The sequence below is a fragment of the Macrobrachium nipponense genome, chromosome 9 (genome assembly GCF_015104395.2).
Source record: "Macrobrachium nipponense isolate FS-2020 chromosome 9, ASM1510439v2, whole genome shotgun sequence".
NCBI lineage: Eukaryota > Metazoa > Arthropoda > Malacostraca > Decapoda > Palaemonidae > Macrobrachium > Macrobrachium nipponense.
The window spans coordinates 109,274,019-109,301,665 of record NC_061110.1 but is presented as its reverse complement, the minus strand read 5'-3'; the positions used below and the strand labels follow the sequence as shown (position 1 = coordinate 109,301,665).

General features: G+C 35.1%; 5 protein-coding genes across 5 annotated transcripts; all 5 read right to left on the bottom strand.

The window, feature by feature from the left end:
• Positions 1 to 1,721: 1,721 nt before the first annotated feature.
• LOC135217889 (uncharacterized) lies at positions 1,722 to 3,560 on the bottom strand. Its single transcript, XM_064253923.1, has 2 exons — positions 3,519 to 3,560; positions 1,722 to 3,056 (listed from the first exon to the last, which is right to left on the bottom strand). The coding sequence occupies exons 1-2, from the start codon at positions 3,519 to 3,521 to the stop codon at positions 1,764 to 1,766; spliced, it is 1,296 nt and encodes a 431-aa protein (XP_064109993.1). The 5' UTR covers positions 3,522 to 3,560; the 3' UTR covers positions 1,722 to 1,763.
• A 9,178-nt stretch (positions 3,561 to 12,738) lies between these two features.
• LOC135218226 (ctenidin-1-like) lies at positions 12,739 to 15,963 on the bottom strand. The gene is made up of 4 exons (XM_064254379.1): positions 15,955 to 15,963; positions 15,104 to 15,237; positions 13,661 to 13,766; positions 12,739 to 13,120 (listed from the first exon to the last, which is right to left on the bottom strand). The coding sequence occupies exons 1-4, from the start codon at positions 15,961 to 15,963 to the stop codon at positions 12,779 to 12,781; spliced, it is 591 nt and encodes a 196-aa protein (XP_064110449.1). The 3' UTR covers positions 12,739 to 12,778.
• A 70-nt stretch (positions 15,964 to 16,033) lies between these two features.
• Positions 16,034 to 17,075, bottom strand: LOC135218365 (uncharacterized). Its single transcript, XM_064254617.1, has 2 exons — positions 17,034 to 17,075; positions 16,034 to 16,479 (listed from the first exon to the last, which is right to left on the bottom strand). The coding sequence occupies exons 1-2, from the start codon at positions 17,034 to 17,036 to the stop codon at positions 16,084 to 16,086; spliced, it is 399 nt and encodes a 132-aa protein (XP_064110687.1). The 5' UTR covers positions 17,037 to 17,075; the 3' UTR covers positions 16,034 to 16,083.
• A 2,838-nt stretch (positions 17,076 to 19,913) lies between these two features.
• Positions 19,914 to 21,136, bottom strand: LOC135218002 (uncharacterized). Its single transcript, XM_064254147.1, has 2 exons — positions 21,106 to 21,136; positions 19,914 to 20,384 (listed from the first exon to the last, which is right to left on the bottom strand). The coding sequence occupies exons 1-2, from the start codon at positions 21,106 to 21,108 to the stop codon at positions 19,962 to 19,964; spliced, it is 426 nt and encodes a 141-aa protein (XP_064110217.1). The 5' UTR covers positions 21,109 to 21,136; the 3' UTR covers positions 19,914 to 19,961.
• Positions 21,137 to 23,945: 2,809 nt separating this feature from the next.
• On the bottom strand, positions 23,946 to 26,984 carry LOC135218225 (ctenidin-1-like). Its single transcript, XM_064254378.1, has 4 exons — positions 26,965 to 26,984; positions 26,743 to 26,844; positions 24,872 to 24,977; positions 23,946 to 24,344 (listed from the first exon to the last, which is right to left on the bottom strand). The coding sequence occupies exons 1-4, from the start codon at positions 26,982 to 26,984 to the stop codon at positions 23,985 to 23,987; spliced, it is 588 nt and encodes a 195-aa protein (XP_064110448.1). The 3' UTR covers positions 23,946 to 23,984.
• Between the last annotated feature and the right edge of the window lie 663 nt (positions 26,985 to 27,647).

The window sequence follows — 27,647 nt, the reverse complement described above, 5'->3', positions numbered from 1 at the left end:
GAGATATAGATATTAGATATAATCTATCTATATATATAATAGATATATATATATATATATTAATATATATCATATAGATATCTATCTATTATCTATGATATGTATCTTATATATAATATTTAATATATATTATATATATATAATATATATATATAGATAGCTATATATATATTCTATTATATATTATAGTATAATATATTTATATAGATATATAGATATATCTATATAATATATATATATATTATATATATAAATATTATATATATATATATATATATATATATATATATATATATATTATAATATGGATATATTATATAAGATATTATAATAATATATATATATTAGATATATCTATATATATTATAATATATATATGATAAATATCTATTTATATATATATATATATATAGGATATATGTATTTAATATATTATATATTCTATATATCTTATATAATTCTTATATATATCTATATATATATATATATAATTATTATTATATATATATATATATATATATTATAAAATAATATATTTATATATAGTATATATTATATATATATATATGATATATATATATATATCTTATATATATATCTATATATTATAATATATATATTATATAATTATTCTATATAGATATATATAGTATATTTTATATATATATATATATAAAATATAGTATATATATATATAGAGATATATATATGATATATATATATATATATATAGTTATATATATATAGATATATATATATTATATTATATAATATTATTAATTATTATATATATATATATATATATATATATTATATATATATAATATATATATTCTATATATTACATATATCTATATGTATATATATATAGATATATATATATATATATATATATATATATATATATAGATAATAGATATATATATATATATATATATATATATATATATATATATATATCTATATATATATATATATATATAGCTATATATATATATATATATATATATATATATATATATATATATATATATATACATATATATATATATATATATATATATATACTATATATAGATATGAGATAGATATATAGATATATAGATATATATATATATATATATATATATATTATATATATAGTATATATATATAGAGATATAGATAGATATATCTATATATATCTATATATATATATATATATATATATATATATATATATATATATATATATATATATATATACATATATATATATATATAGATATATATATACATACATATATATGTATATATATATATATATATATATATATATATATATATATATATATATATATATATATAGATATATATATATATATATATATCTATATATATATATCATATATATATATATATATATATTATATATATATATATATATATAGATATATAATCCACATCATCTTAGACCATATATATTTAATAATATTCAATAATAACATATTACACCATCTATACAGAAACTTATAGAAAACAAAAATCATCATAACTATTTCTTAATGAGATCTTATTAAGCTTTATCAATCTATTAAAAGTTTGACATTCTTGAGGCAAAAACAAATAGATGTGTAGTATTTTATAATTTGTAGCAACTTAATTACTTTAAAAATAAGTGTGGTATGAGGTACAACAATTCAGTTCTTAAATATGAGAAGTGAAGAGGAAAACAATACAGGTAAATGTTTAATTTAATATATTTAGCATGCTATAAAATTCTATTATCCATATCGTCGACCACCGGTGAATCCACCTCCTCCAATTGGACCACCATGCACTCCAAATGATCCTCCAGGACCACCTCCAAAAGAGCCACCTCCAAAGGACCCTCCTTTGCCTCCTGTAAATCCTCCTCTAGGACCACCTCCAAAAGAGCCACCTCCAATGGACCCTCCTCCAAAAGAGCCACCTCCAATGGAGCTTCCTCCATAAGATCCACCTCCAAAGGATCCTCCTCTGCCTCCTGCAAATCCTCCTCCAGGACCACCTCCAAATGAGCCACCACCAAAGGAGCCCCCTTTGCCTCCTGTAAAGCCTCCTCCAGGACCGCCTCCAAATGAGCCTCCTCCAAAAGAGCCACCTCCAATGGAGCCTCCTTTGCCTCCTGTAAATCCTCCTCCAGGACCACCTCCAAACGAGCCACCTCCAATGGAACCTCCTCCAAAAGAGCCACCTCCAATGGAGCTTCCTCCATAAGATCCACCTCCAAAGGACCCTCCTCTGCCTCCTGTAAATCCTATTCCAGGACCACCTCCAAATGAGCCGCCTCCAAAGGAGCCTCCTTTGCCTCCTGTAAAGCCTCCTCCAGGACCACCCCTAAAGGATCCTCCTCCAATAGAGCCGCTTCCAAAACTGCCACTGCCGTAGGATCGGCCACCGAAGGATCCACCGCCTAAACCGCCTCCAAGAGAGCTGCTTCCAAAGGAGCCTCCTTTGCCTCCTGAAAAGCCTCCTCCAGTACCACCACCGAAAGATCCGCCTCCAAAACCACTGCTTCCATATGACGGGCCTCCAAAGGAACCAGCACCAAAGCCGCCTCCTTGACCGCCTCCAAAAGATCCACCCCCGAAGGAAGCACCTTTACCTCCTCCAAGTCCTCCTCCAAGACCACCACCGAAGGATCCAGCTCCAAAACCACCGCTTCCATATGATGAGCCTCCAAAGGAACCGGCACCAAAGCCGCCTCCCTGACCGCCTCCAAAAGATCCACCTCCAAAGGAAGCACCTTTACCTCCTCCAAATCCTCCTCCAAGACTGCCACCGAAGGATCCACCTCCAAAACCACCGCTTCCATATGATGAGCCACCGAAGGATCCACCGCTGACACCTCCTCCATGGGCACCACCAAGAGAGCCACCTACAAATCCACTGCCTCGTCCACCGTATCTACTGCCTCCAAAGCCACCTCCTCCAAAGCCACCTCCTCCAAATCCACCTCCGCCGAAACCACCTTTATTACCATCTGCCTGGCACAGAACCACAGCTGTGGCTATGCCGATGATCAGGGGAAGTTTCTGGAAAAGGATTAAATGATTTTACTGATCCTTTGCAAACATATATAGCATTATTAATTTACTTGCGCAGAATTCAAAAGGAAACCATTCCTGCTTTGTTAAGGAGAGCCCGTTCATTACAAATGTAACTCAGCGTAAATCAGTTCTATGTTAAATTGAAATGGGTAATATTTTGACATTTTTCTTTTTGCAATAGGTCATGAATTCCAGTTTGTATGGATTACATAACTTTTGATTATTAAAGTTATTTTATCCCAGTGTTTAATCTTTGTTTAGCATGCAACATGAATACAAAATTAAAATAAAATGGTGGTTCAATGCCTGTGATATAATCAACGGCATTCTTGGTTCCAATAAAAATTTCACTTTCCCGCATTTTAGATACTGGAATATGGATGCACACACGATATGACTTTAGAAAAAGAAACCACCGAATGAAATATAATACTAAGGAGGACTTACCATTATTGGAAGAGTTACTGTTTGCTTCAGAGTAGGCAGATGAACTGTGCTTTCAAACTTTTCGTTTTGTGCTTTTATACTGCTTTAAGAAGTTCATCCTTGACCTCTCCGATAAGGGAATGCGAAAAGACCGGCGAAAAAGTTGACCTCGCGCAAAAACTGGTCGTGAACCAGTATTCCATTTATCGGCGTTCCCGTTTTTCGAATTTCCTCCCTATCTGTCAATCAATTTGGTTTGCTATTTCATGCTCCATTTCTTTAAAAAAAATACATATGTCACTTGCAAACATTTCAGCCAACCATTTTTCCAAGAATGGGTGGAGTATATGTATACATGTTAGTACTCTTGGTGTAATGAGTTTATTGGGGCGTAAGAATGTCGAAGAAAAAAACAAGTCGGTCGAATAAAAAAAGATGTGTTAAATCGAATGAAAACTTTCATTTTCACCAGCACCAGATTTCTTCTCCGAATAATATTTGTTTCACTTTTCCATTACCCGCATCTTTCATATAAATGTTACCCAGTGTTCCAATCGCCTATTCGGTTCGCAACCCTCTGGAGTTGTGTAAGTCTGATCAGCATCATCTGTTCCAGTGATGGTTGAACTTTAAACAAACGATTGTAAAAATTTCCGAAAACATTGTCAACACATTCCTAGCCAGACAATCAATTACTTCTGAACAAGCACTTACGTACATGAGTACATGCATACATTTGCACACATTTGCAGTATGTGTATACACACATACATACATACATATATATATATATATATATATATATATATATATATATATACACACACACACACACACATATATATATATATATATATATATATATATATATATATATATATATATATATATATATATATATATATATATATATATATATATATATAGGCATAAGCCACGAAGGAAAAATAATCAACAGAGTTTCTGCAAGATTTTTCGACGTTCAACGTCCTTTACTCAGCAGAGAAACTGACTTACATGAGGAATTGACAGTACAAGAAAGCTCGTATAACTGACAGATAGGGATTATAAGGAGATTAGTACCTAGAATCCGGCACACCTGGAGAAAGAGTAACCTTTCCAAACAAGCATGAACATGGGTACAATTCAAAAAAAAGATTAAGTCAATCTGCTCAGACACAAGGGCAAGGCAATTAAAGGATAATATAGAGTGACAGTTATTCAGAATTTTGGTAAACAAAAACATATTAAAATACATATTCACAATACATATTAAACATACATATACAACGAAGATATCTCTAAGGCAACTAATTTGTATTTAAGTCTATAATTATGTATTTGAGGTCATTCTTAAACATGTTACAAGGACAAGGGTCTAAATGAAACAGGCCACGACTAATATTAAAATTACAATGCGAAGTAAGTTGTATTATAGCAGATTCTAAAATGAGTGGGCACTATTTTTCTTATACATACACACGCATAGACACACAGACACACACACACACACACACACATATATATATATATATATATATATATATATATATATATATATATATATATATATATATATATATATATATATATATATATATATATATATATATTATATATATATTACAATGAATTATGGGAGAAATCTTGTGTTAATTATTTGTTGAGTTTTTGTAACTTTGGAGAATATTTCAGTAATTCATGAGTGATGAGTTTTGCTGAATCTTGATGAATCTGGCTTGAATCTTGGTGAATTGTGTTGAATCTGGCTGAATCTTGGTGAATTTTGTGCTGTACTTTTGGTGAATGGATAAGCATTAACATTGGTGACTTTTTTTTATGCTAATACTAGTTATTTTGATGATAGCAATTTTTGGTGATTTTGCTGATAATGATACTTCTGATACTGATTTTGTTTTATACTAATACGTGGGTGCTGTACTGCTATCAAGGGTGGTGAAATTTTTTTTGAATATGGGAGGAACTAACAACACATTATTTTTTTTTAATTTTTTTTATGAGTTCAGCAGATAATTGCTTGACATATGTGAGTTACGGGAGATAGTTACAATGCCGCTGGTTTTTCTTTTCTCCTTTTTTTTGGAAGTTAGCCATCGCTGACACAAGTTTTTTTATCAAGGGTGAATTTGAATTTATTTTTTCTCTCCAGTTTGTGTGAATATTTTTTTTTTAATGTCTCAGTTCGTGACTTAGAGTCATTGTTCGGGAACGTGTTTGTGTTTTTAGCTATTTGATGCTGCAGAGAAATATATGGGAGAATTTTTTGCATGTTTTGAATGCATAAGTAATGGCACTACATTTTTTCTCTGGATATTTTTGTTCCAGAAATTGTGAGTTTTCTTGCACAATACCTTTGTTGTATTTGTGACAACTTTGCCAGAGATAGGAAACTTGGCTAAGTTTCTAGTGGCCTATGCCATAGTGCATATGGAGAAGTCTTTGCTTAGACACTGTGAATTTGGAGTTCTGTTATAATGAGTTATGGCAAATTGGTGATTTTTTCTAGAATTTCCTAGACAATTATTTGCCAAGTTTTTGCCCTTTTTCAGCAATTATGCTAAACAGAGAGTTTATAGTTTTTTATTATAACATTGAGTTATTCTCTGGAGAATTGGAGATATATTATTTTGGAGATATAATTGGAGGTATATTATTTTGGAGTTATAATTTGAGATATAATATATTGGAGATATATTTTTGGCCATTTGATATTTGCCAATGGTGGTGAGAGCTATGTTTAGTTCAATTATTTTGCAGCTATCTTTGTTGCAAATGGAGACACATTTTTGAGGAGATATATGGGGCAATATTTGTGAGTGTGTGAGTTAGATGCTTTGAATGCACATTTTTTTGGAGAAGGGATTTCATTTTTTCCCGCTTGGAGATTTAATATATTTTTTGGAGCCTTGTTTTATTCCACATGGAGTTATTGGGGAAATAGAGGTAAATATTTTTTATTTGCCGAAATAGAGGTGAATATTTTTTATTCATGGAGTGGTGGTTTTTTTATTAACATGTGGCTATGGGGGTTGGTTATTAACCAAATGGAGGAAATATTTTTATAACCGGAGTGGTGTTATTATTAATATGGTGAAATATATGGAGGTGGGATTAATCTTTGGCGGGTGACCTTTTTTGTGGTTATGGGAGTTTTTGTTTTTTTCGAGCCAAGAGAAGATTTCTGGGGTTCTTTCTTTTTGGTTTCGTGACTATTTGGAGGCTAGTGGCATTACTGCATTGTGTTCCTATGGAGATGTTGTGCATTTTTTATGTTCACAAGTGTATTATTTTTGGAGGCATATAATTACAAAATGACGAGTTTATCGTAACCTTTTTTATCCCGAATAGGCGATAATTGTTACATAATTGGGCAGTGCCATGTTGAGAGATATGTCTTCGAGACAAAATTTTTGAACACATTAGTCATATCCTGGAGTTAATTTTGTGAAATGTGCTTACTTCATGTCAATATAGACCTTTTTCTATAGAATCATGAGTTTCCAAACTTGTGTGTCTGACTAGACATTTTTTATGCTGCAATCGAGCATACATGTCCGCAGGTGGATTTTTCTGCTGACAACCGCTGCAATGAGTCCGGTGTGTGCTGACTCTTTTCCACTAGTGGTGATTGCTCAGAGTTTTTGCAATATCTGGAAATGTTGACAATAGCATTTCACGAAAGCGCCTGTGTGAGAGTTTGCTTTCTGGCTGTGTCCAGTCGATAAAAGTTGTGATGTCAGAAAATTCTGTAACTATACATGGGGCATTTCTTGGGGAAAAACGCAGGAGTATGTATATTATGCATATGTTGTGTGTTTTGTGATGGTGGAATCTGCTTGTGATTATCTTTTTTTTATTTTTATTCCTTTTCCTATGAGAGATGTAATTGGGGATTGAGCTTAAATAGCATTTCTTGTAATTAATTATATTAGCAGTAAAGGTGTTTTTGCTGTTAAAAGTTGGAGATTTTTACTGATTTTGTGAGTTGCTGTAATATCAGAGCTTGAGAGAACATTTTTGGGTCTGGGCTTGTTACGTGATTTTTTTTTTTTTCCTTGGGTTCATTGTCTTTTTTTTCTTTTTTTTTACTTATGATAACATTCGAGTTTGGAATGTGAGTGCAGAAGTCCGTGGAGTTGCTGTGAGTTTTTGGATTGTGTGTGCTGATGTGTGAGTTTATGAGTTTGGAGATTTGAGTTGGAGAACTTGATGTTTTTTTTCTTTGCGAGTTATGATAATGACTTGAGATTTGGTGGTTGTATTAAATGGAGTTAATTGGGAGACGTTCAGTTAGTATTTCTGACTTTTCGAGATCGTTGTTTGATAGAAATAGTATGTCTGGGGTTAATTTTCTTTGATTGACCGATGACTTGACTGACATACTAACACACCATAAAAGTCATTCCCCAATGCTAGCAAGACGTCCACCAGCCGTGCAGAGATGTTGCTGTCGAGAGTTTCTACAGCACTTTTGGGGATCTGCAGAAGCCGTTAGAAGTCTTCTACAATGAGGGAGGCATTCCATCTTCCTACAGCATGTTTCAGTCTGTTCAGGAAGTTGCAGACAAAGAGGGATATTCAAGAATCCAAAATGAGAGAAAATTCTAGTGTTATTTGAGATAAAGCGTGATAGACTTTACTTTGTGCTGCCAGAGACGTGCAGTTATTACTTATATTTTATTTTGAGCCGGCCAATGTTTTTTTTATATTATACAAGCTGTTTTGTTCGACCATTTGCTAGGCGGGAGCTAGCAATTGTGTGTGGCCTAGCTATGTAAGTCCTAGGGTTATAATTAATGATATATTGCCAATATGTTCGTTGTGACCTTTTTGGAATGTGGAGAACAGAGCCGAAGCAACGACCCGAGAAAAGCTGATAAATGATTTCTGTGATGGTGTGATATGAAAACTGCATAGAAAGATGGGTCAACGTTCATCCTGTAGTTATGCCAGTTCATGGGTCTTTGTTCAAAGTGCCTTTAGGAAACTGGTTGTAGCCAGTAATATGAGGCGTTAACGAAGTGTGCATTCATATGTGCGTGTGCGCCTCTTCTATTCATAATGTATCACCAGCCAAGTCTATGGCGAGACTTGCATAGAGATCCGAGGGAGGAAGGCAAAGCTACGATGGCGGTGCCTAAGTGTTTATTTATTAGTGAGTGAAATATTCCGGCTGCATGGGTGAGTTGAATTACTTTAGCCAAGTTGAATTACTTTAGCCAAAGGGATGGCTTGTTTGATATCTTGTAAGATGTTCCATTTTATTAACTTTGTCTTTAAACTTATGTGTACTTACGAGTGTGTTTCTCGTGTCTTTGAAACAGACGATTCTGGCGAGGAACTATGTGTTCTGGCAAAGGGGGACCGAGAGTCCTAATGGGACAGAGGGTCCCGATGGGAGAATAGACAATTGGTGTGACAAATTACTGTTTTAGACATTTTTAATGTTGGGGGGGGGGGGTGTTAACTGAGTTAAGTTAGTCTGTGAGACTTGATTTAGACTTGATTGATTAACTTTCCATTGTTAAATAAATGGTTATTTATTATATAACTTCACCTCTCATTTTGATTACCTGTTAGAATGGAGAGAAAGAGGTGGAGAGAGAGAGAGAGAGAGGGATCGCTTAGAGAGAGAGTGAGAGAGAAAGAAAAGCGTGTTTGTGCGTGTGTGTACGTGTATATACATGTATATATATATATATATATATATATATATATATATATATATATATATATATATATATATATATATATATATACACTTTCCATATAGACTTTCCATAATCTATTTAGCAATGATTTGATTCTAACTTGCCGGTAATGGCGATAGAGAAACTAAACTACCCAATATTTATATATGATTTCCTTATTGGTACTTTTCCGTTTATGCCAGTCATTCAATGAACCTGAAAAGATTCACGTTCATTTTATCTTCATGTTTTGTTAATGACGCCTGTTAATCGTTAGGACTTCCATTAAGAAATATTTTTTTGTTCGATTTTTCCTATTTATTTTTTATTTCCACGTTAATTGCTGCCGTTCTGTATACTATTATTCTTGATTTCTCCAGTGGCCAAAAGCATTAAGATTACGCATGGAGCTAAACACCTTATCCTAATGGCTTTCTGAGATACAAATACAATAAATGAAAATTAACCAAACCTTTTGTGACTATTTAATGCGGTCATATGTATGACTATACAAAAAGAGTATTGTATACCCTTAAATTCCATCTGATGGCTTTTGAATGTTACTAGATGCAAGCAAAAGCTTAATATCCCTATCGGCTCTTAAGGATAACATAAAAGATCCTTAGGTCGTGAAAAACCCAATCCCTGGTGATCTATTGGATGTTATTCATTGCCTGGGTTTTGGCTGATGGATCTTCTATTATTGTTTGAGATAGCCAACGTTACGGGCGTCAATGGTAGCTTGGTACATGCTTGTGATTGGTATTTTGTAGATTATACGGCCTATGTGGAAGACCTGTTTCACGAATGATGACACCTGCACTATAGCTGCCAAGAGAAGAAACAACGAAGAAGAATCTTCGATAAATTTCCAGGCTGAAGTAGATCATTTTAACAGAAAATTAGCAACACTTCATGAGCCGCAGATTCATCACTGAGCCGGAACCAAAGATTCAAAGCAATCGTCGTCCGAATAATTCCGGCATATAATTCATGTCGGCAAAGGTTATTTCCTCTGTTGGGACTCACAGTGTTATTAGCGTCAACTACTTAGAAAAAAATTGAACCGTTTGCAATGGTCGTGACAGCGCAGGAACCTTAGGAGCAGGCTTGTTCTTACAGTGCAAGTTGCAGTAACTGAAACTGACAACAGCAGCACTAAATTCTTGCCTCGTGCCCCCAATACCAACTTAAGCTCCGATTCCTTTTCTGTGGTGACCACGGAGAGTATGATTGCATCTCATTCTCTTTCGTTAACAGACGGCTAATGAAATATACTAAATATGTAACACAGCGAATGATCCCAGTGAGTTGTAGCAATATATTTCCCAGTATGAGAATGAAAATAAAAGAGGCTTTGAGAATTTAATGGAAGAGCCTTCTTTACGTAAACTAGAAAATGCTGGAATACGAAATCAGTCCTAATATATCAAGGCGATAACATTCAGACTTTTGTACTCTACTGATTGACTATACATTTTTCGTAAGAGTTCTCTAATGCCTGAGCAATCCCATACTCTCTTTGTTTGCTTTTGATTATTATACAATGCTTGCAAACTGGTTCCAGACTCCAGGACCCAAGAAGCCATTTTTTTGAGTGGTTGGTTAAAGCCAGGCGTAGCTCTTTAAGGTCTTAAAAGGGAACTGCATATAAAAACAAGCATTTTGTATTTAATTAGGTTTTTAGAGGATGGTGATCTCAATTTAACAGAAATCTTCACACTCAGTTATTACTAATCTTCTTAGTTATTAAGTAAAATTCTACGGATACAGTAACTGGTAAAAGAACAAAATAAGCTTGTATGAATGAAGTGTATGCTTTTTTGGGAACTATTTTACCAATATTATTTAATATTGGTAAAATAGTTCACAACCTATTTGTTACGTGATACCAAGCCTGATAGATTTATTGGGTAACACCGTGACAATCTTATTTTAATGTGAGAATTTTTGATGAAGCTAACACCTACCTTCTGAAGGACTTATATAAGTCTAAGATCTCTGAACTAAGGAAGCCTTCAAGTCTTCCGTGAACTATAAAAAGAAAAAAAAATCTTTGGAAAACTGAAATAAAATAATCATCAGTTCGATGTATTTTAGATATTTTGTGTTATTATAGTTCATTTCATTTCTGAAAGGATCGAAGACTTACAACGTACTATGTACAACGTACAATGTACAACGTACAATGTACAACGCCTGTGTTAGGATGTACTTGACTTTTGTAAGGAACCAAGTCACGAGAACCAAAATTCTCCTATCTTTATACATCTATAGGCAATATACATTATTGTTTTTTTCTATTTAAAGAAATTTTGTTTGTTTGTTGAGCTTACACCCACGTTTAAATCTCGACCAAATTTAAGCCAGAAAAATAAGTTTCATATCGATATTTTCTATCATCTGTTGTCGTTTCTCAGAGCCTGATGTTTCCTATCAAGCACGGAAGGAAATAATAATAAAGAAAAAGTAAATAAAAATTTATGTTCTTTTCTTTGACCGATAAACATTGAAAAATATTCTGAATTTGCTCTGGTTAATGTTTGCTAGATAATGTCTGAGGAAGAGTAGAAACCAACCCGCTTATTCTCTTAACGAGATAAATAAAAAATAAGCAAAAAATGCGCAGAAGTTTCATCGGCGCAATAGAGCTTTCTGTATATCGTATAATCAAGGCCATCGAAAATACATCCATCTTTCGGTGATCTCGTATAATGCTTTACGAGCCGCGACCAATGAAACTAATCACGGCCCGGTGGTGGCCTTATCAATATCATTGCCAGATGCATGATTGCGGCTAACTTTAACCTTAAATAGAAATAAAAACTATTGAGGCTAGAGTGATGCCATTTGGTCTGTTTGATGAATGGAGGCTGGATGATCAACATAACAATTTGCAGCCCTCTAGCCTCAGTATTTTTTAAGATCTGAGGGCGGACAGAAAAAGTGCGGATGGAGGGACAGCGCCGGCGCAGTAGTTTTCTTTTCAGAAAACCGAAAAAAAAAAAAACAAAAAAAAAAAAAAAAAAAAAAAAAAAAAAAAAAAACAAAAAAAAAAAAAAGTGTTTCCATATATTTTTGTGAATGTTTTGGCATTTCAAACAATATCAAGTACTGATATCATATGGGTGTATTAGTTGGAGTTTAGTTAATATCCTTCGAAAATTTTCATGGTCTGTAAGTAAGACAATTTTAAAATAATCAATTATTTTACTAATACTCAAGTCTTAAATGGTCTGTAAGTAAGACAATTTTGAAATAATCAATTATTTTGCCAATATTCGAGTCTTAAATGGTCTGTAAGTAAGGCAATTTTCACTTAATCAGTTATTTCACAAGAAACTCAGATAATAAAAATCACCTTTTGGGAAGGGTACATTTTGTACCTATAAGTATGTGAAAATTTTCAAGAGATTTAACTAACACCTAATAAATCGAACCCAGTTTATAAGCAGAACTACAACATCAGCATTTTCTAATCAAACATTGTTACATATCAAAGGAATTAAGAACAAAATCAGATCTGGAATTCCGTTTTATTTTATGATTGATTTACAAGAATGAAATCCATTAACCATATCTGCGTCCGCCAGAGAATCCACCTCCGAAGGAACCACCATGGCCCCCTCCAAATCCTCCTCCGTGACCACCACCAAAGGAGCCTCCTCCAAAACCACCTTTACCTCCTCCAAAACCGCCTCCAAATCCTCCTCTGTGACCACCACCGAAAGAACCTCCTCCAAAACCGCTGCTTCCATATGATCGGCCTCCGAAGGAACCACCTCCAAAGCCGCCTCCATGACCGCCACCTCCGAATCCACCTCCTCCAAAGCCGCCTCCTCCAAATCCGCCTTTACCGCCTGCGTGACACAGGGCCACGACTGCGGCTACGACGGTAATCAGTAGAAGTTTCTGGAAAAAAGGAAGAAGGGAAACTGACTACTTTTTCTTTTTGGTGAAAAAAAAAAAATCTTAAATTTAATTCAGTGGAAGCAAAATCTCATACATAAATTTCAGTGTATGCGATATAAATATATAGATTTATTACGTTATTTTAAATTTCAACCTTTCTGTCATTAAGAATGTTGGAATTTCATTTCTATTTAAATTTTCTCATAACCTCCACATAAGATATTGATATCGAAAGCAGTCTGTGACGAGGTTCAATAAATAACCTTAAAGAAATATAATATAAGAATGGCTGCACAATATCACAAGTCATAAAGAAAGAAAACGCACCTGTTTTACGCCAATCTATTTTATTACTAAGAAAATTCTTGCGGATAAATAAATGACATTTTGAGTATTTACATCACTATCTACGAATTTCGTTACTAAGCTCGAAAGCTTTCGTGATATTCATAAAAACATGTAGCTCAGCAACTGTATGGAGTACACTTAAACTTATATCTATATACATCTGAAATAGGAACTATGAAGAGTATTGCTCACCATTATTTGGAACAGTGCCTGCTCGGTAGAAGGAAACACGGGAACTGTGCCACCAGCTCCCTCGTCTCTGCTTTTATACTCTTTTTCGTGGGGAGCCTTCCATGACCTTAACGCAACGAGACCATGAAAGAGATATTCATTTTCGTTGTTATCTTTATCGATAAAAAATGGCTTCCTTACTGGCTATGTATTGTTATGCCAATCATTCCATGGAACTGACATGAATTGCAAAAGAACAACTGCTTCTCTCATTATAAAGGATTATCTGTATTTCTGTTATTAGTAACAGTTATTTATGAGATTTTCTATTTCCCTTTTCACTTCTGTGTTTATTGCCACTTTCTGTACATGAATATTCGGTATTTGTCTTGCGGCCAATAGGGTAAATAATGTCCATGCAACTAATAACCTGGCTTTATCTAAAACGGAAGAACAGATAGGACGTAAAAAAAATCTACTAACGGTAATCAATGTGATAATATTGATTATAAAGGGTTTCGTTAATGATTTTAATTCCTTATAGATAGGAGAGACCTGCTTAAGTGCTAGCTCAGTATAGATTTTATTTAATGATCGAGATGTTAGGTAGATCTGTCCTACGAATGTTGGGCCCTAAACTAAAACAGAAATGAGAGGAAACTTTGAAGAATCTTTTTATTTGTTTCAGGAATTAAATAAACTTCCACAGAACATTACGTACGTTATGTGAGCCACATATGCACCAATGAACCAGAATCAAAGATTTAAGTCAATCGGCGAAATCACCAGGGTTCCTTCCTCCCAAATAATAGAAGAAAGTAATGTCTGTCTCCAAGACGATGTGTTATATTTAAAGCTAAAAGAACCAACCTCGGAGATTCCCACAAAAGAACACATATGAAAAACAAGAAAATGAATTTAAAATCCCAAAACCATGAAACACAATTATTCATCTAATAGTTATCTTGATTCAAAAAACATTTCGCGCATTATTCTCATTGTCAAAACCCCATCAGTATTTTCCCAAGCAAAATTGTATATTAGAGAATTAATTTTCTGTGGTAACAACCCCAATCCATCTCTGAAAGAAACCACAATTATCAGAAACCAAATAAAAAGGAATATATAAACACCTAATAAAAAAATTACTGCACTTCAGCTCCCTCCAGAGTATCTATAAGAATTATAAGGTTTTTTCACGTTTTTTTCTCTACTATTTTTCTTCTTAATGAATCATATGTTGCCTCCTTCTCGCTTTTCTCACTGGTAATCACTAAAGGTGTCTGCAGTCTAAAATGCCCCAGTTGTCTCTCACTATCTGAATATAATATGTTTCAAGTGCGCTGATGGACGAACGATCACATGCACACTAGCCTTTTCACTGCTTTGATATTTGTATGTACGAACACACTAAATTGTTCTGGAACTTTCCATGAACACGCCCCGTTTGATGCACGAACAGACATACACAACTGCATTTTTCTGACATCACGATCATCTGACAGCAGCTGGGTCAAATCCTCATCCGCGCTCTCGTCTCTGAAGTCCGAACAATGTTTTGCTTTTCTGTCCAACGACTCAAAGAATTCGCTGATGTCCTAAAGTTACCCAAAACACTTGCGACTGTGTTGCCTCATATTCTAATCTGTTGGCGACCAAATCCATTGAACCCTTATTTTAATTACTAACATTGCCAGTGCCTGTAACATATGCACTGACTTCTTTGAAAAAGATCAAACGCATTGAAATGATTGCAAAAAGCACAGGAAACTTATAAGTGGGTGCGCTGATTTTCACAACAGAGTCACTCCCCGAACATTGCAAGTGAAGATACTGAAATGCCTAATAACAGTTTAGAATTCTTGCTTCATGCCCCTCAGTACCAACCTGGTAAAACTACTCCTACCGGTTTCCTAAGCTACACTGAGGCTAGAGAGCTCCAAGGTATGTTTGATGATTGGAGGTTAGATGATCAAAATGTCAATTTGCAGCCGTCTAGCCTCAATAGTTTTTAAGATCTAAGAGTAGAAAGAAAATGTGCAGACAGAGAAAACTGAACGGTAAAAACAATGAAAAAGTTTCCATAAAGTTTTGTGAATGTTTTGGTATTTCAAACAATATTAAGTAGAGATATCATAAGGATTATTAGCTGGAGTTTAATTAAGATCCTTCGAAAATTTTCATTCCTTTCAGCAATGCTCAAGTCTTAAGTGGTCAGTAAGTAAGACAATTTTGAATTAATCGATTATTTTGCGAGAAACATATAGATATGCGAGAATTTTCAAGGGTTTTATCTAGCATATTATAAACCTTACCAAATTCATCAGCAGAACTGCAGCATCAGAATTTTTTATCAAAAATTGTTACACATCAAAGGAAATAAGAACAAAATCAAATCTAGAATTCCGTTTTATTTTATGATTAATTTACAGGAATGAAATCCATTAACCATATCTGCGTCCGCCAGAGAATCCACCTCCGAAGGAACCACCATGGCCTCCTCCAAATCCTCCTCCGTGACCGCCACCGAAAGAGCCGCCTCCAAAACCACCCCCTTTACCGCCTCCGAAACCACCTCCAAAACCGGCCCCTTTACCACCTCCAATGCCGCCTCCAATTCCTCCTCCATGACCACCACCGAAAGAGCCGCCTCCAAAACCGCTGCTTCCATATGATCGGCCTCCGAATGAACCACCTCCAAAGCCTCCTCCATGACCGCCACCTCCGAATCCACCTCCTCCAAAGCCGCCTCCTCCAAATCCGCCTCCTCCAAATCCGCCTTTACCACCTGCGTGACACAAGGCCACGACTGTGGCTACGACGGTGATCAGCAGAAGTTTCTGGAAAAGAGGAAGAAGGGAAACTGACTCCTTTTTCTTTTGGACAGCAAAAAAATATCGTGAATTTAATTCTGGCGAAGGAAAATTGATTATTCATTGTGGTATCTAGAGTGAAGGCTCTCATACATAAATTTCAGTTTATGCGATATAAATATAAAGTGTTTCATTATATTGTTTCAAATGTCAACACTTTTCTTGTTAAAAATGTTGGAATTTCATTGTTTTATAAATTTTTTCACAACCTCGACATGAGATATTGAGATTGAAAGCACCTTGTGATGAGGTGCAGTTAATAGCCTTAAAGAACTGTTATATAAGAATGACTATTACTAAGAAAATTCTTAGAGATAATATTAATGACGTTTCAGTATTTTCGTCAGCACCTACGAATTACGAGAATGAGCTCGACATTTTTCGCGATATTTATGAAATCATGAAGCTCAGCAATTGTATGGAGTACATTTAAATATATATATATATATATATATATATATATATATATATATATATATATATATATATGACAAATAAGAACTATGAAGAGTATTGCCCACCATTATTTGGAACAGTGCCTGGTCGGAAGAAGGAAACACGGGAACTGTGCCATCAGCTCCCTCGTCTCTGCTTTTATACTCTTTTTCGTGGGGAGCCTTACATGACCTTAACGCAGCGAGGCCATGAAAGAGAAGTTATATTCATTTACATTGTTATCTTTATATAAGGAAAAAACGGCTTCCTTACTGGTAGTTTTTTTCATATACCAGTCAATCAGTAGAACTGAGTGATTTGCAAAACAACAACTTCTTTTCTCATTATACAGGATTATCTGTTTTTATGTTATTAGTAATAGTCATTTGTGAGATTTTCTATTTTCCTTTTCACTTCTGTGTTTATTGCCACCTTCTGTACATGAATATTCGGTATTTCTCTTGTGGTCAATAAGGTTGATAATGCCCCTGCAACTAACAACGTTATCCTTAAATGCTTTCTGAGATGACCGAACACTGAACTATAAATGACAAGGTCTGGTGAGTTACACATAAGCGAGCCAGAGAAATATTATCCAAATCTTTTCGAGACTATATAATGCTGTCATATATAGGACCAGTGAAAGGAAATCTTCTGTATACCCTTATTACACTGAAAGGGATGGCTTTAGTAAGTCACGAGATGCAAACAAAAGATCAATATCTCAATCGGCTCAAGGTCAACATAAAAGATGACCTCAGGTCGCGAGGTGAAGTTACGGGCTGCCATGGAGCAAGAGCCAGTGCTAGTATATGAGTGGCTTTATCTGAAACGAACGGACGAACTGGACGTGAAAAAAACCTACCATTGATGATCAAGGTGATACTATTGATTGTAAGGATTTTCGTTGATGAATATTTTTATGTCCTATAGATAGGTGAAATCTCCTGCTTAAGAGCTAAGTGCTAGCTTAGTATATACTTTAAAATAACATCTTGTGGATGGACGAGATGTAACGTAGACCTATCCCATGAATGGTTGCCCCTAAACTATATCAGAAATAAGAGGATACTTTAAAGAATGTTTTGATTAGTTTCAGGGATTAAATAAACACCTTCCACAGAACATGATGTACGTTATATGAGCCACATATTCACAAATGAACCAGAATCAAATCAAAGATTCAAGTCAATCAACGAAATGACCCTGGTTCCTTCCTCCCAAATAATACAAAAAAAATAACTATGGGTTTTAGGACTTTGAGGGTGTTATATGTGTTACGTGGACCTAAGTGACCCTGTTTTAATGAAAAGGAGAGAACTCACTCATTTGCAATGTAATCTACCTTGGCATCCACCACGAACTGGCAACTCTGCATCTAAATCAAGTTGTTAGATCTAAGGCTCAAAAACCAACCACAGAGATATAAAATTAGTCGTCATTCCCCCAAAAGAACTAACATGAAAAAGCAAGGAAAGTGAATTTAAAGTCCCAAATCCATAAAACCCAATTACACCCTTAATAGTCCTCTTAATTAAAAAAAAAAAATGTCACACACTATTTTCATTGCCAAACCCCCAACAGTATTTTCCCAAGCAAAATTGTCAATTAGAGAATTCATTGTCTGTGGTGACAAACCGATTACATCTGTCAAAGAAACCACAATTATCAGAAGCAAAATTAAAATGAATTATTAAATATCCATAAAAATCCCACTCCACTTCAGTACCCTCCAGAGTATCTGTCAGATTTAAAGGTTTTTATTTCAGAGTCTTTCTTAACTATATTTACATTCTTGAAGAATCTTCTGTGCGCCTCCTTTGCGCTTTTCTCACTGGTGATCACTAATGGAGTCTGGAGTCTAAAATGCCCCAGTTCTCACTCACTATCTGAATATATTATGTTTCATGCTCGCTGATGGACGAACGAACTCATGCAAACTAGCCTTGTCACTGCTTTGATATTTGTATGTACGAACACACTAAATTGTTCTGGAACTTTCTATGAACACACCCTGTTTGATGAACGAACAGACATACACAACTACATTTTTCTGACATCAAGATCACCTGACAGCAGCTGGGTCAAATCCGCATCTGCGCTCTCGTCTCTGAAGTCCAAACAATGTTTTGCTTTTCTGTCCAACGACTCAAAGAATTCGCTGACGTACTAAAGTTACCCAAAATACTTGCAACTGTGTTGCTACACATTTTTATCTGTTGGCGACCAAGTCCGTTGAACCCGTTTTAATTACTAACATTTCCAGTGCCTATAACATATGCATTGACTTCTTTGAAAACGACCAAACGCATTGCAATTATTGTAAAAAGGACAAGAAATTTATAAGTGGGTGCGCTGATGTTCACAACAGATCCCATGCCCGAGCATTGCAAGTGGAGATACTGAAAAGCCTAATAACAGCTTAGAATTCTTGCGTCATGCCCCTCAGTACCAACCTGGTAAAACTACTCCTACCGGTTTCCTAAGCTACACTGAGGCTAGAGAGCTTCAAATTGGTATGTTTGATGATTGGAGGTTAGACGATCAAAATGTCAATTTGCAGCCGTCTAGCCTCAATAGTTTTTAAGATCTGAGAGTAGAAAGAAAAAGTGCAGAGAGAGAAAACTGAACGGTGAAAACAATGAAAAAGTTTCCATAAAGTTTTGTGAATGTTTTGGTATTTCAAACAATATTAAGTAGATATCATAAGGATTATTAGCTGGAGTTTAATTAAGATCCTTGGAAAATTTTCATTTCTTTCAACAATACTCAAGTCTTAAGTGGTCTGTAAGTAAGACAATATTGAATTAATCGATTATTTTACGAGAAACCTATAGATATGCGAGAATTTTCAAGGGTTTTAACTAGCATATAATAAACCTTACCAAATTCATCAGCAGAACTGCAGCATCAGAATTTTTTATCAAAAATTGTTACACATCAAAGGAAATAAGAACAAAATCAAATCTGGAATTCCGTTTTATTTTATGATTAATTTACAAGAATGAAATCCATTAACCATATCTGCGTCCGCCAGAGAATCCACCTCCGAAGGAACCACCATGGCCTCCTCCAAATCCTCCTCCGTGACCACCACCGAAAGAGCCACCTCCAAAACCACCCCCTTTACCGCCTCCGAAACCACCTCCAAAACCGGCCCCTTTACCACCTCCAATGCCGCCTCCAAATCCTCCTCCGTGACCACCACCGAAAGAGCCGCCTCCAAAACCGCTGCTTCCATATGATCGGCCTCCTAATCCACCACCTCCAAAGCCTCCTCCATGACCGCCACCTCCGAAACCACCTCCTCCAAAGCCTCCTCCATGACCGCCACCTCCGAAACCACCTCCTCCAAAGCCGCCTCCTCCAAATCCGCCTTTACCACCTGCGTGGCACAAGGCCACGACTGTGGCTATGACGGTGATCAGCAGAAGTTTCTGGAAAAGAGGAAGAAGGGAAACTGACTCCTTTTTCTTTTGGACAGCAAAAAAATATTGTGAATTTAATTCTGGCGAAGGAAAATTGATAATTCCTTGTGGTATCTCGAGTGAAGGCTCTCATACATAAATTTCAGAATATGCGATATAAATATAAAGTGTTTCATTATATTGTTTCAAATGTCAACACTTCTCTTGTTAAAAAATGTTGGAATTTCATTGTTTTATAAATTTTTTCACAACCTCGACATGAGATATTGAGATTGAAAGCACCCTGTGATGAGGTGTAGTAAATAGCCTTAAAGAACTATTATATAAGAATGACTATTACTAAGAAAATTCTTAGAGATAATATTAATGACGATTCAGTATTTTCGTCAGCACCTACGAATTACGTGAATGAGCTCGACATTTTTCGCGATATTTATGAAATCATGAAGCTCAGCAATTGTATGGACTAAATTTAATATTATATATATCTATATATATATATATTATATATATATATATATATATATATATATATATATATATATATATATATATATATTATATATATACACACATATATATATATATATATATATATATATATATATATATATACATATATATATATTTATATATATATATATATATATATATATATATATATATATATATATATATATATATATATATATATATATGACAAATAGGAACTATGAAGAGTATTGCTCACCATTATTTGGAACAGTGCCTGCTCGGTAGAAGGAAACACGGGAACTGTGCCATCAGCTCCCTCGTCTCTGCTTTTATACTCTTTTTCGTGGGGAGCCTTCCATGACCATAACGCAGCGAGGCCATGAAACAGACGTTATATTCATTTACTTTGTTATCTTTATTGATAGAAAAAATGGCTTCCTTACTGGTAGTTTTTTTATATACCAGTCATTCAGTAGAACTGAGTGATTCGCAAAAGAACAACTTCTTTTCTCATTATACAGGATTATCTGTTTTTCTGTTATTAGTAATAGTCATTTGTGAGATTTTCTATTTTCCTTTTCACTTCTGTGTTTATTGCCACCTTCTGTATATGAATCTTCGGTATTTCTCTTGTGGCCAATAAGGTTGATAATGCCCCTGCAACTAACAACGTTATCCTTAAATGCTCTCTGAGATGACTGAACGCTGAACTCTAAATGACAATGTCTGGTGAGTTGCACACAAACTAATTAGAGGAATAATAACCAAAACATTTTCGAGACTACATAATCCTGTCACATATGTGACCATTCAAAGGAACTCTCCTGTATACACTTATTACATTATAGGGGATGGCTTTTGCAAGTCACAAGATGCAAACAAAAAATCAATATCTCAATCGGAGCAAGAGCTCGTGCCATCATACGAGCGGCTTAATCTGAACGGAACGAACGAACTGGACGTGAAAAAAACCTACTATTGATGATCAAGGTGATACCTTTGATTGTAAGGATTTTCGTTGATGAATATTTTTATGCCCTATAGATAGGTGAGATCCCCTGCTTAAGAGCTAAGTGCTAGCTTAGTATATACTTTAAATTGTCATCTTGTGGATGGACGAGATGTAAAGTAGACTTATCCCACGAATGGTTGCCCCTAAACTATATCAGAAATAAGAGGATACTCTGAGGAATGTTTTGATTCGTTTCAGGGATTAAATAAACACCTTCCACAGAACATGATGTACGTTATATGAGCCACATATTCACCAATGAACCAGAATCAAAGATTCAAGTCAATCAACGAAATGACCATGGTTCTTTCCTCCCAAATAATAATAATAAAAAAAAAATCCTGGTTTTAGGACTTTGAGGGTGTTATATGTGTTACATGGGCCTAAGTGACCCTGTTTTAATTAAAAGGAGAGAACTCACTAATTTGCAATGTAATCTACCTTGGCCTCCACCAAGTTGTTAGATCTAAGGCTCAAAAACCAACCTCAGAGATATAAAATTAGTCGTCATTCCCCCAAAAGAACTAACATGAAAAACAAGGAAAGTAAATTTAAAGTCCCAAATCCATAAAACACAATTACTCCCCTAATAGTCCTCTTAATTAAAAAAAAAAAATGTCACACACTATTTTCAATGCCAAACCCCCAACAGTATTTTCCCAAGCAAAATTGTAAATTAGAGAATTCATTCTCTGTGGTGACAAACCGATTCCATCTGTAAAAGAAACCACAATTATCAGAAGCAAAATAAAAATGAATTATTAAATATCCATAAAAATGCCACTGCACTTCAGTTTCCTCCAGAGTATCTGTCAGATTTAAAGGTTTTTATTTCAGAGTCTTTCTTAACTATTTACATTCTTGAAGAATCTTCTGTGCGCCTCCTTTGCGCTTTTCTCACTGGTAATCACTAATTGAGTCTGGAGTCTAAAATGCCCCAGTTCTCACTCACTATCTGAATATATTATGTTTCATGCTCGCTGATGGACGAACGAACTCATGCACACTAGCCTTCTCACTGCTTTGATATTTGTATGTACGAACACTCTAAATTGTTCTGGAACTTTCTATGAACACGCCCTGTTTGATGCACGAACAGACATACACAACTACATTTTTCTGACATCAAGATCACCTGACAGCAGCTGGGTCAAATCCGCATCTGCGCTCTCGTCTCTGAAGTCCAAACAATGTTTTGCTTTTCTGTCTAACGACTCAAAGAATTCGCTGATGTCCTAAAGTTACCCAAAATACTTGCAACTGTGTTGCTACACATTTTTATCTGTTGGCGACAGTCTGTTGAACCCAAGTTTTATTTACTAACATTACCAGTGCCTGTAGCATATGCATTGACTTCTTTGAAAACGATCAAACGAATTGCAATGATTGCAAAGAGGACAAGAAATTTATAAATGGGTGCGCTGATGTTCACAACAGATCCCATGCCCGAGCATTGCAAGTGGAGATACTGAAATGGCTAATAACAGCTTAGAATTCTTGCTTCATGCCCCTCAGTACCAACCTGGCAGACCTGTTCCTACCGGTTTCCTAAGCTACAATGAGGCTACAGTGCTGCTGCGGTTTGGTATGTTTGATGATTGGAGGTTAGACCATCAAAATGTCAATTTGCAGCCGTCTAGCCTCAATAGTTTTTATTAAAGATTTGAGGGCTGAAAGAAAAAGTGCGGACAGAGAAAACTAAGCAGTAAAAACAATGGAAAAATTTCCATATAGTTTTGTGAATGTTTTGCCATTTCAAACAATATCAAGTAGAGATATGATAAGGATGTATTAGCTGGAGTTTAATTAAAATCCCTCGAAAATTTTTATTTCTTTCAGCAATACTCAAGTCTTAAATGGTCTGTAACAAGGCAATTTTGAAATGATCAATAGTTTCACAAGAAACTCAAAATAAGAAAAATAACTATTTGGGAAAGATATTTTTTATACCTATAAGAAAGTGGAAATTTCCAACTAGCATATAATAAATCGTACCAATTCATAAGCATAACTGCAGCATCAGAATTTATTACCAAACATTGTTATACATCAAAGGAAATAAGAACAAAATCAGATCTGGAATTCCGTTTTATTTTATGATTAATTTACACGAATTAAATCCATTATCCGTATCTGCGTCCGCCAGAGAATCCACCTCCGAAGGAACCACCATGGCCTCCTCCAAATCCTCCTCCGTGACCGCCACCGAAAGAGCCGCCTCCAAAACCTCCCCCTTTACCACCTCCAAAACCGCCTCCAAATCCTCCTCCATGACCCCCACCGAAAGAGCCGCCTCCAAAACCGCTGCTTCCATATGATCGGCCTCCTAATCCACCACCTCCAAAGCCGCCTCCATGACCGCCACCTCCGAATCCACCTCCTCCAAAGCCGCCTCCTCCAAATCCACCTCCTCCAAATCCGCCTTTACCACCTGCGTGACACAGGGCCACGACTGTGGCTACGACGGTGATCAGCAGAAGTTTCTGGAAAAGAGGAAGAAGGGAAATTTACTCGTTTTTCTTTTAGGTGAAAAATAAAATATCGTGAATTTACTTCAGGGGAAGAAAAATCGATAAGTCATTGTGGTGTCTCGAGTGAAGGCTCTCATACATAAATTTCAGTGTATGCGATGTAAATATATAGTGCTGCATTGCATTTCGTTATTTCAAATTTCAGCACTTCTGTTATTAAGAATGTTGGCATTTGATTGCTTTACAAATTTTCTCAGAACTTCGACACAAGATATTAATGTCGACAACATCCTGTGATTAGGTGCAGTCAATAAATAGCCCTAAAGAAATATAATATAAGAATGACTTAAGATATCTCAAATCATAAAGAAAAAGAGATAAATAAATGACTTTTCAATATTTTCGTCAGTATCAACGAATTTTGGGAGTGAGATCGAAATATTTCGTGATATTTACAAAAACATAAAGCTCAGCAATTATATGAAGTACAATTAAACTTATATATATTACAAATACGAACTATGAAGAGTATTGCTCACCATTATTTGGAACAGTGCCTGCTCGGTTGAAGGAAACACGGAAACTGTGCCATCAGCTCTCTCGTCTCTGCTTTTATACTCTTTTTCGGGGGGAGCCTTCCATGACCTTAAGGCAACGAGGCCATGACAGAGACGTTATATTCATTTACATTGTTATCTTTATCAGAAAAAAGGTTTCTCTACAGGTGATTTTTTTTATGCCAGTCATTCAGTAGAACTGAGATGATTCGCAAAAAAAATTCTTTTCTCATTATACAGGATTATCTGTATTTCTGTTATTAGTAATAGTTATTTGTTAGGTTTTTTTTTATTTTCCTATTCAATTCTGTTTATTGCAACGTTCTGTAGATAAATATTCGGTATTTCTCTTGCGACCAATAGGGTTAATAATGCCCCTGCAACTAACAACCTTATCTTTAAAGGCTTTTTGAGATGACTGAACGCTGAACTCTAAATGACAATGTCTGGTGAGTTGTGCACAAGCTAAATAGAGAAATATTATCCAAATCTTTTCGAGACTACATAATGCTCTCACATATAAGACCATTGAAAGGAAATCTTCTGTATACCCTTATTACACTGAAAGGGATGGCTTTTGTAAGTTACAAGATGCAAACAAAAGATCAATATCTCAATCGCTTAGGGTCAGCATAATAGATGACATCAGGTCTGCAGTTGAAGTTACTGGATGACATGGAGCTAGAGCCCGTGCCAGCTTAGGAGTGGCTTAATCTTAAACGAATGAACGCACATAACACAAGTAAAAAAAAAACGAAAAAAAAAATTACTAACTGTAATCACTGTTCGTTGATAAACGTTTTAATTTCGTATAGCTAGGAGAGACTTCTGCTTAAATGCTAGCTAGTTCAGTATAAACTTTAAACTGATATCATATGGATGATCGAGATCTAAGGAAGATCTGTCCCACGAATGTTGGCCCATTAACTAAAGCTGAAATGAGAGGAAACTTTGAAGAAAGTTTTGACTCTTTTCAGGAATTAAATAAACAACTTCCACAGAACATTGCGTACGTTATGTGAACCACATATTCTCCAGTGAACCAGAATAAAAGATTAAAATCAATCGGCGAAATCGCCATGGTTCCTTCCTCCCAAATATAATACAAACAAATAACGTCTGTCGCCAATACGATAGCCTCTGTGCTTCACGACTTTGAGGGTGTTATATGTGTTACAAGGGCCTAATATCCGTGTTTTAATTAAAAGGAGATAACTCATTAATTGTCTATTTAACCTAACTTGGCATCCACAACGAACTGGCAACCCCGCATCTAAATCAAGTTGTTAGATCTAAGGCTAAAAAATCCAACCTCGGGGATACAAAAAATAGTCTTTATTCCCCCAAAAGAACTAACTTGAAAGACAAGGAAAATGAATTTAAAATCCCAAAACCATGAAACACAATTACTCCTCTAACAGTCATCTTGAATAAAAGAAATGACACACTATTCTCATTGTCAAAACCCCTTCAGTATTTTCCGAAGCAAAATTGTGAATTAGAGAAATCATTTTATGTGCTGACAAACCGAATCCATCTGTAAAAGAAACCACAATTATCAGAAACCAAATAAAAAGGAATGGATGAACACCCAATAAAATTCCTACTGCACTTCAGCTTCCCCAAGAGTAACTGTTAGAACGAGCTTTTCTGACTGGTAATCACTAAAGGAGTCTGCAGGCTAAAATGCCCCAGTTCACACTCACTATCTGAATAAATTACGTTTCATGCACGCTGATAGACGTACGAACACATGTATGCTAGACTTCTCATTGTTATGATATTCGTATGTAAGAACACACTAAATTGTTGTGTAACTTTTTATAAACACCCTATTTGATGCACAAACAAACATACACAACTGCATTTTCCTGACATCACTATCACCTGACAGCAGCTGGGTCAAATCCGCATCCGCGCTCTCGTCTCTGAAGTCCGAACTATGTTTTGCTTTTCTGTCCAACGACTCAAAGAATTTGCTGATATAAAGTTACCCAAAATACTTGCGACTGTGTTGTTACACATTTTTATCTGTTGGTGACCAAGTCCATTGAACCCTTGTTTTGATTACTAACATATCCAGTTCCTGCAACATATGCACTGACTTCTTTGGCAAAGATCAAACGGATTGTAATGATTGTAAAAAGCACAAGAAAACTTATAAGTAGGTGCACTGATGTTCACAACAGAGCCCATGCCCGAGCATTTCAAGTGGAGATACTGGAATGCCAGACAACAGTTTAGAATTCTTGCTTCATGCCCCTCAGCACTAACCTGGCAAACCTGTTTCTACCGGTTTCCTAAGCTACACTGAGGCTAGAGGGCTGCAAATTGGTATGTTTGATGATTGGAGGTTAGATGATCAAAATACCAATTTGCAGCCTTCTAGCCTCAATAGATTTTATTAAAGATCTGAGGGCTGAAAGAAAAAGTGCGGCCAGAGAAAACTAAACACTGAAAACAATGAAAAAATTTCCATATAGTTTTGTGAATGTATTGGCATTTCAAACAATATTAAGTAGAGATATCATAAGAATTATTAGCTGGAGTTTAATTACGATACTTCGAAAATGTTCATTCCTTTCAGCAATAATCAAGACTTAAATAGTCTGTAATAAGGCAATTTTGAAATGATCAATTGTTTCACAAGAAACTCACATAAAGATATATTTTTTTTTACTTATAAGAATGTGAAAATTTCCAACTATTTCTTTTATAGCATATAATAAATCGTGCCCAATTCATAAGCAGAACATCA

Excerpts from the sequence above, each read along its gene's own strand:
- LOC135218226 (XM_064254379.1), bottom strand. Across the intron at positions 13,767-15,103 it reads AGAAAAATGCAGTTGTGTAT|GTCATGGAAGGCTCCCCACG; the intron begins GTCTGTTCGTGC and ends CGTTGCGTTAAG. Across the intron at positions 13,121-13,660 it reads AGGCACTGTTCCAAATAATG|AAACTTCTACTGATTACCGT; the intron begins GTGAGCAATACT and ends CCTTTTTTCCAG.
- LOC135218225 (XM_064254378.1), bottom strand. The coding sequence starts at position 26,984 with ATGTTGCAGGAACTGGATAT. Across the intron at positions 26,845-26,964 it reads ATGTTGCAGGAACTGGATAT|AAAAGCAAAACATAGTTCGG; the intron begins GTTAGTAATCAA and ends GTCGTTGGACAG. Across the intron at positions 24,345-24,871 it reads AGGCACTGTTCCAAATAATG|AAACTTCTGCTGATCACCGT; the intron begins GTGAGCAATACT and ends CCTCTTTTCCAG.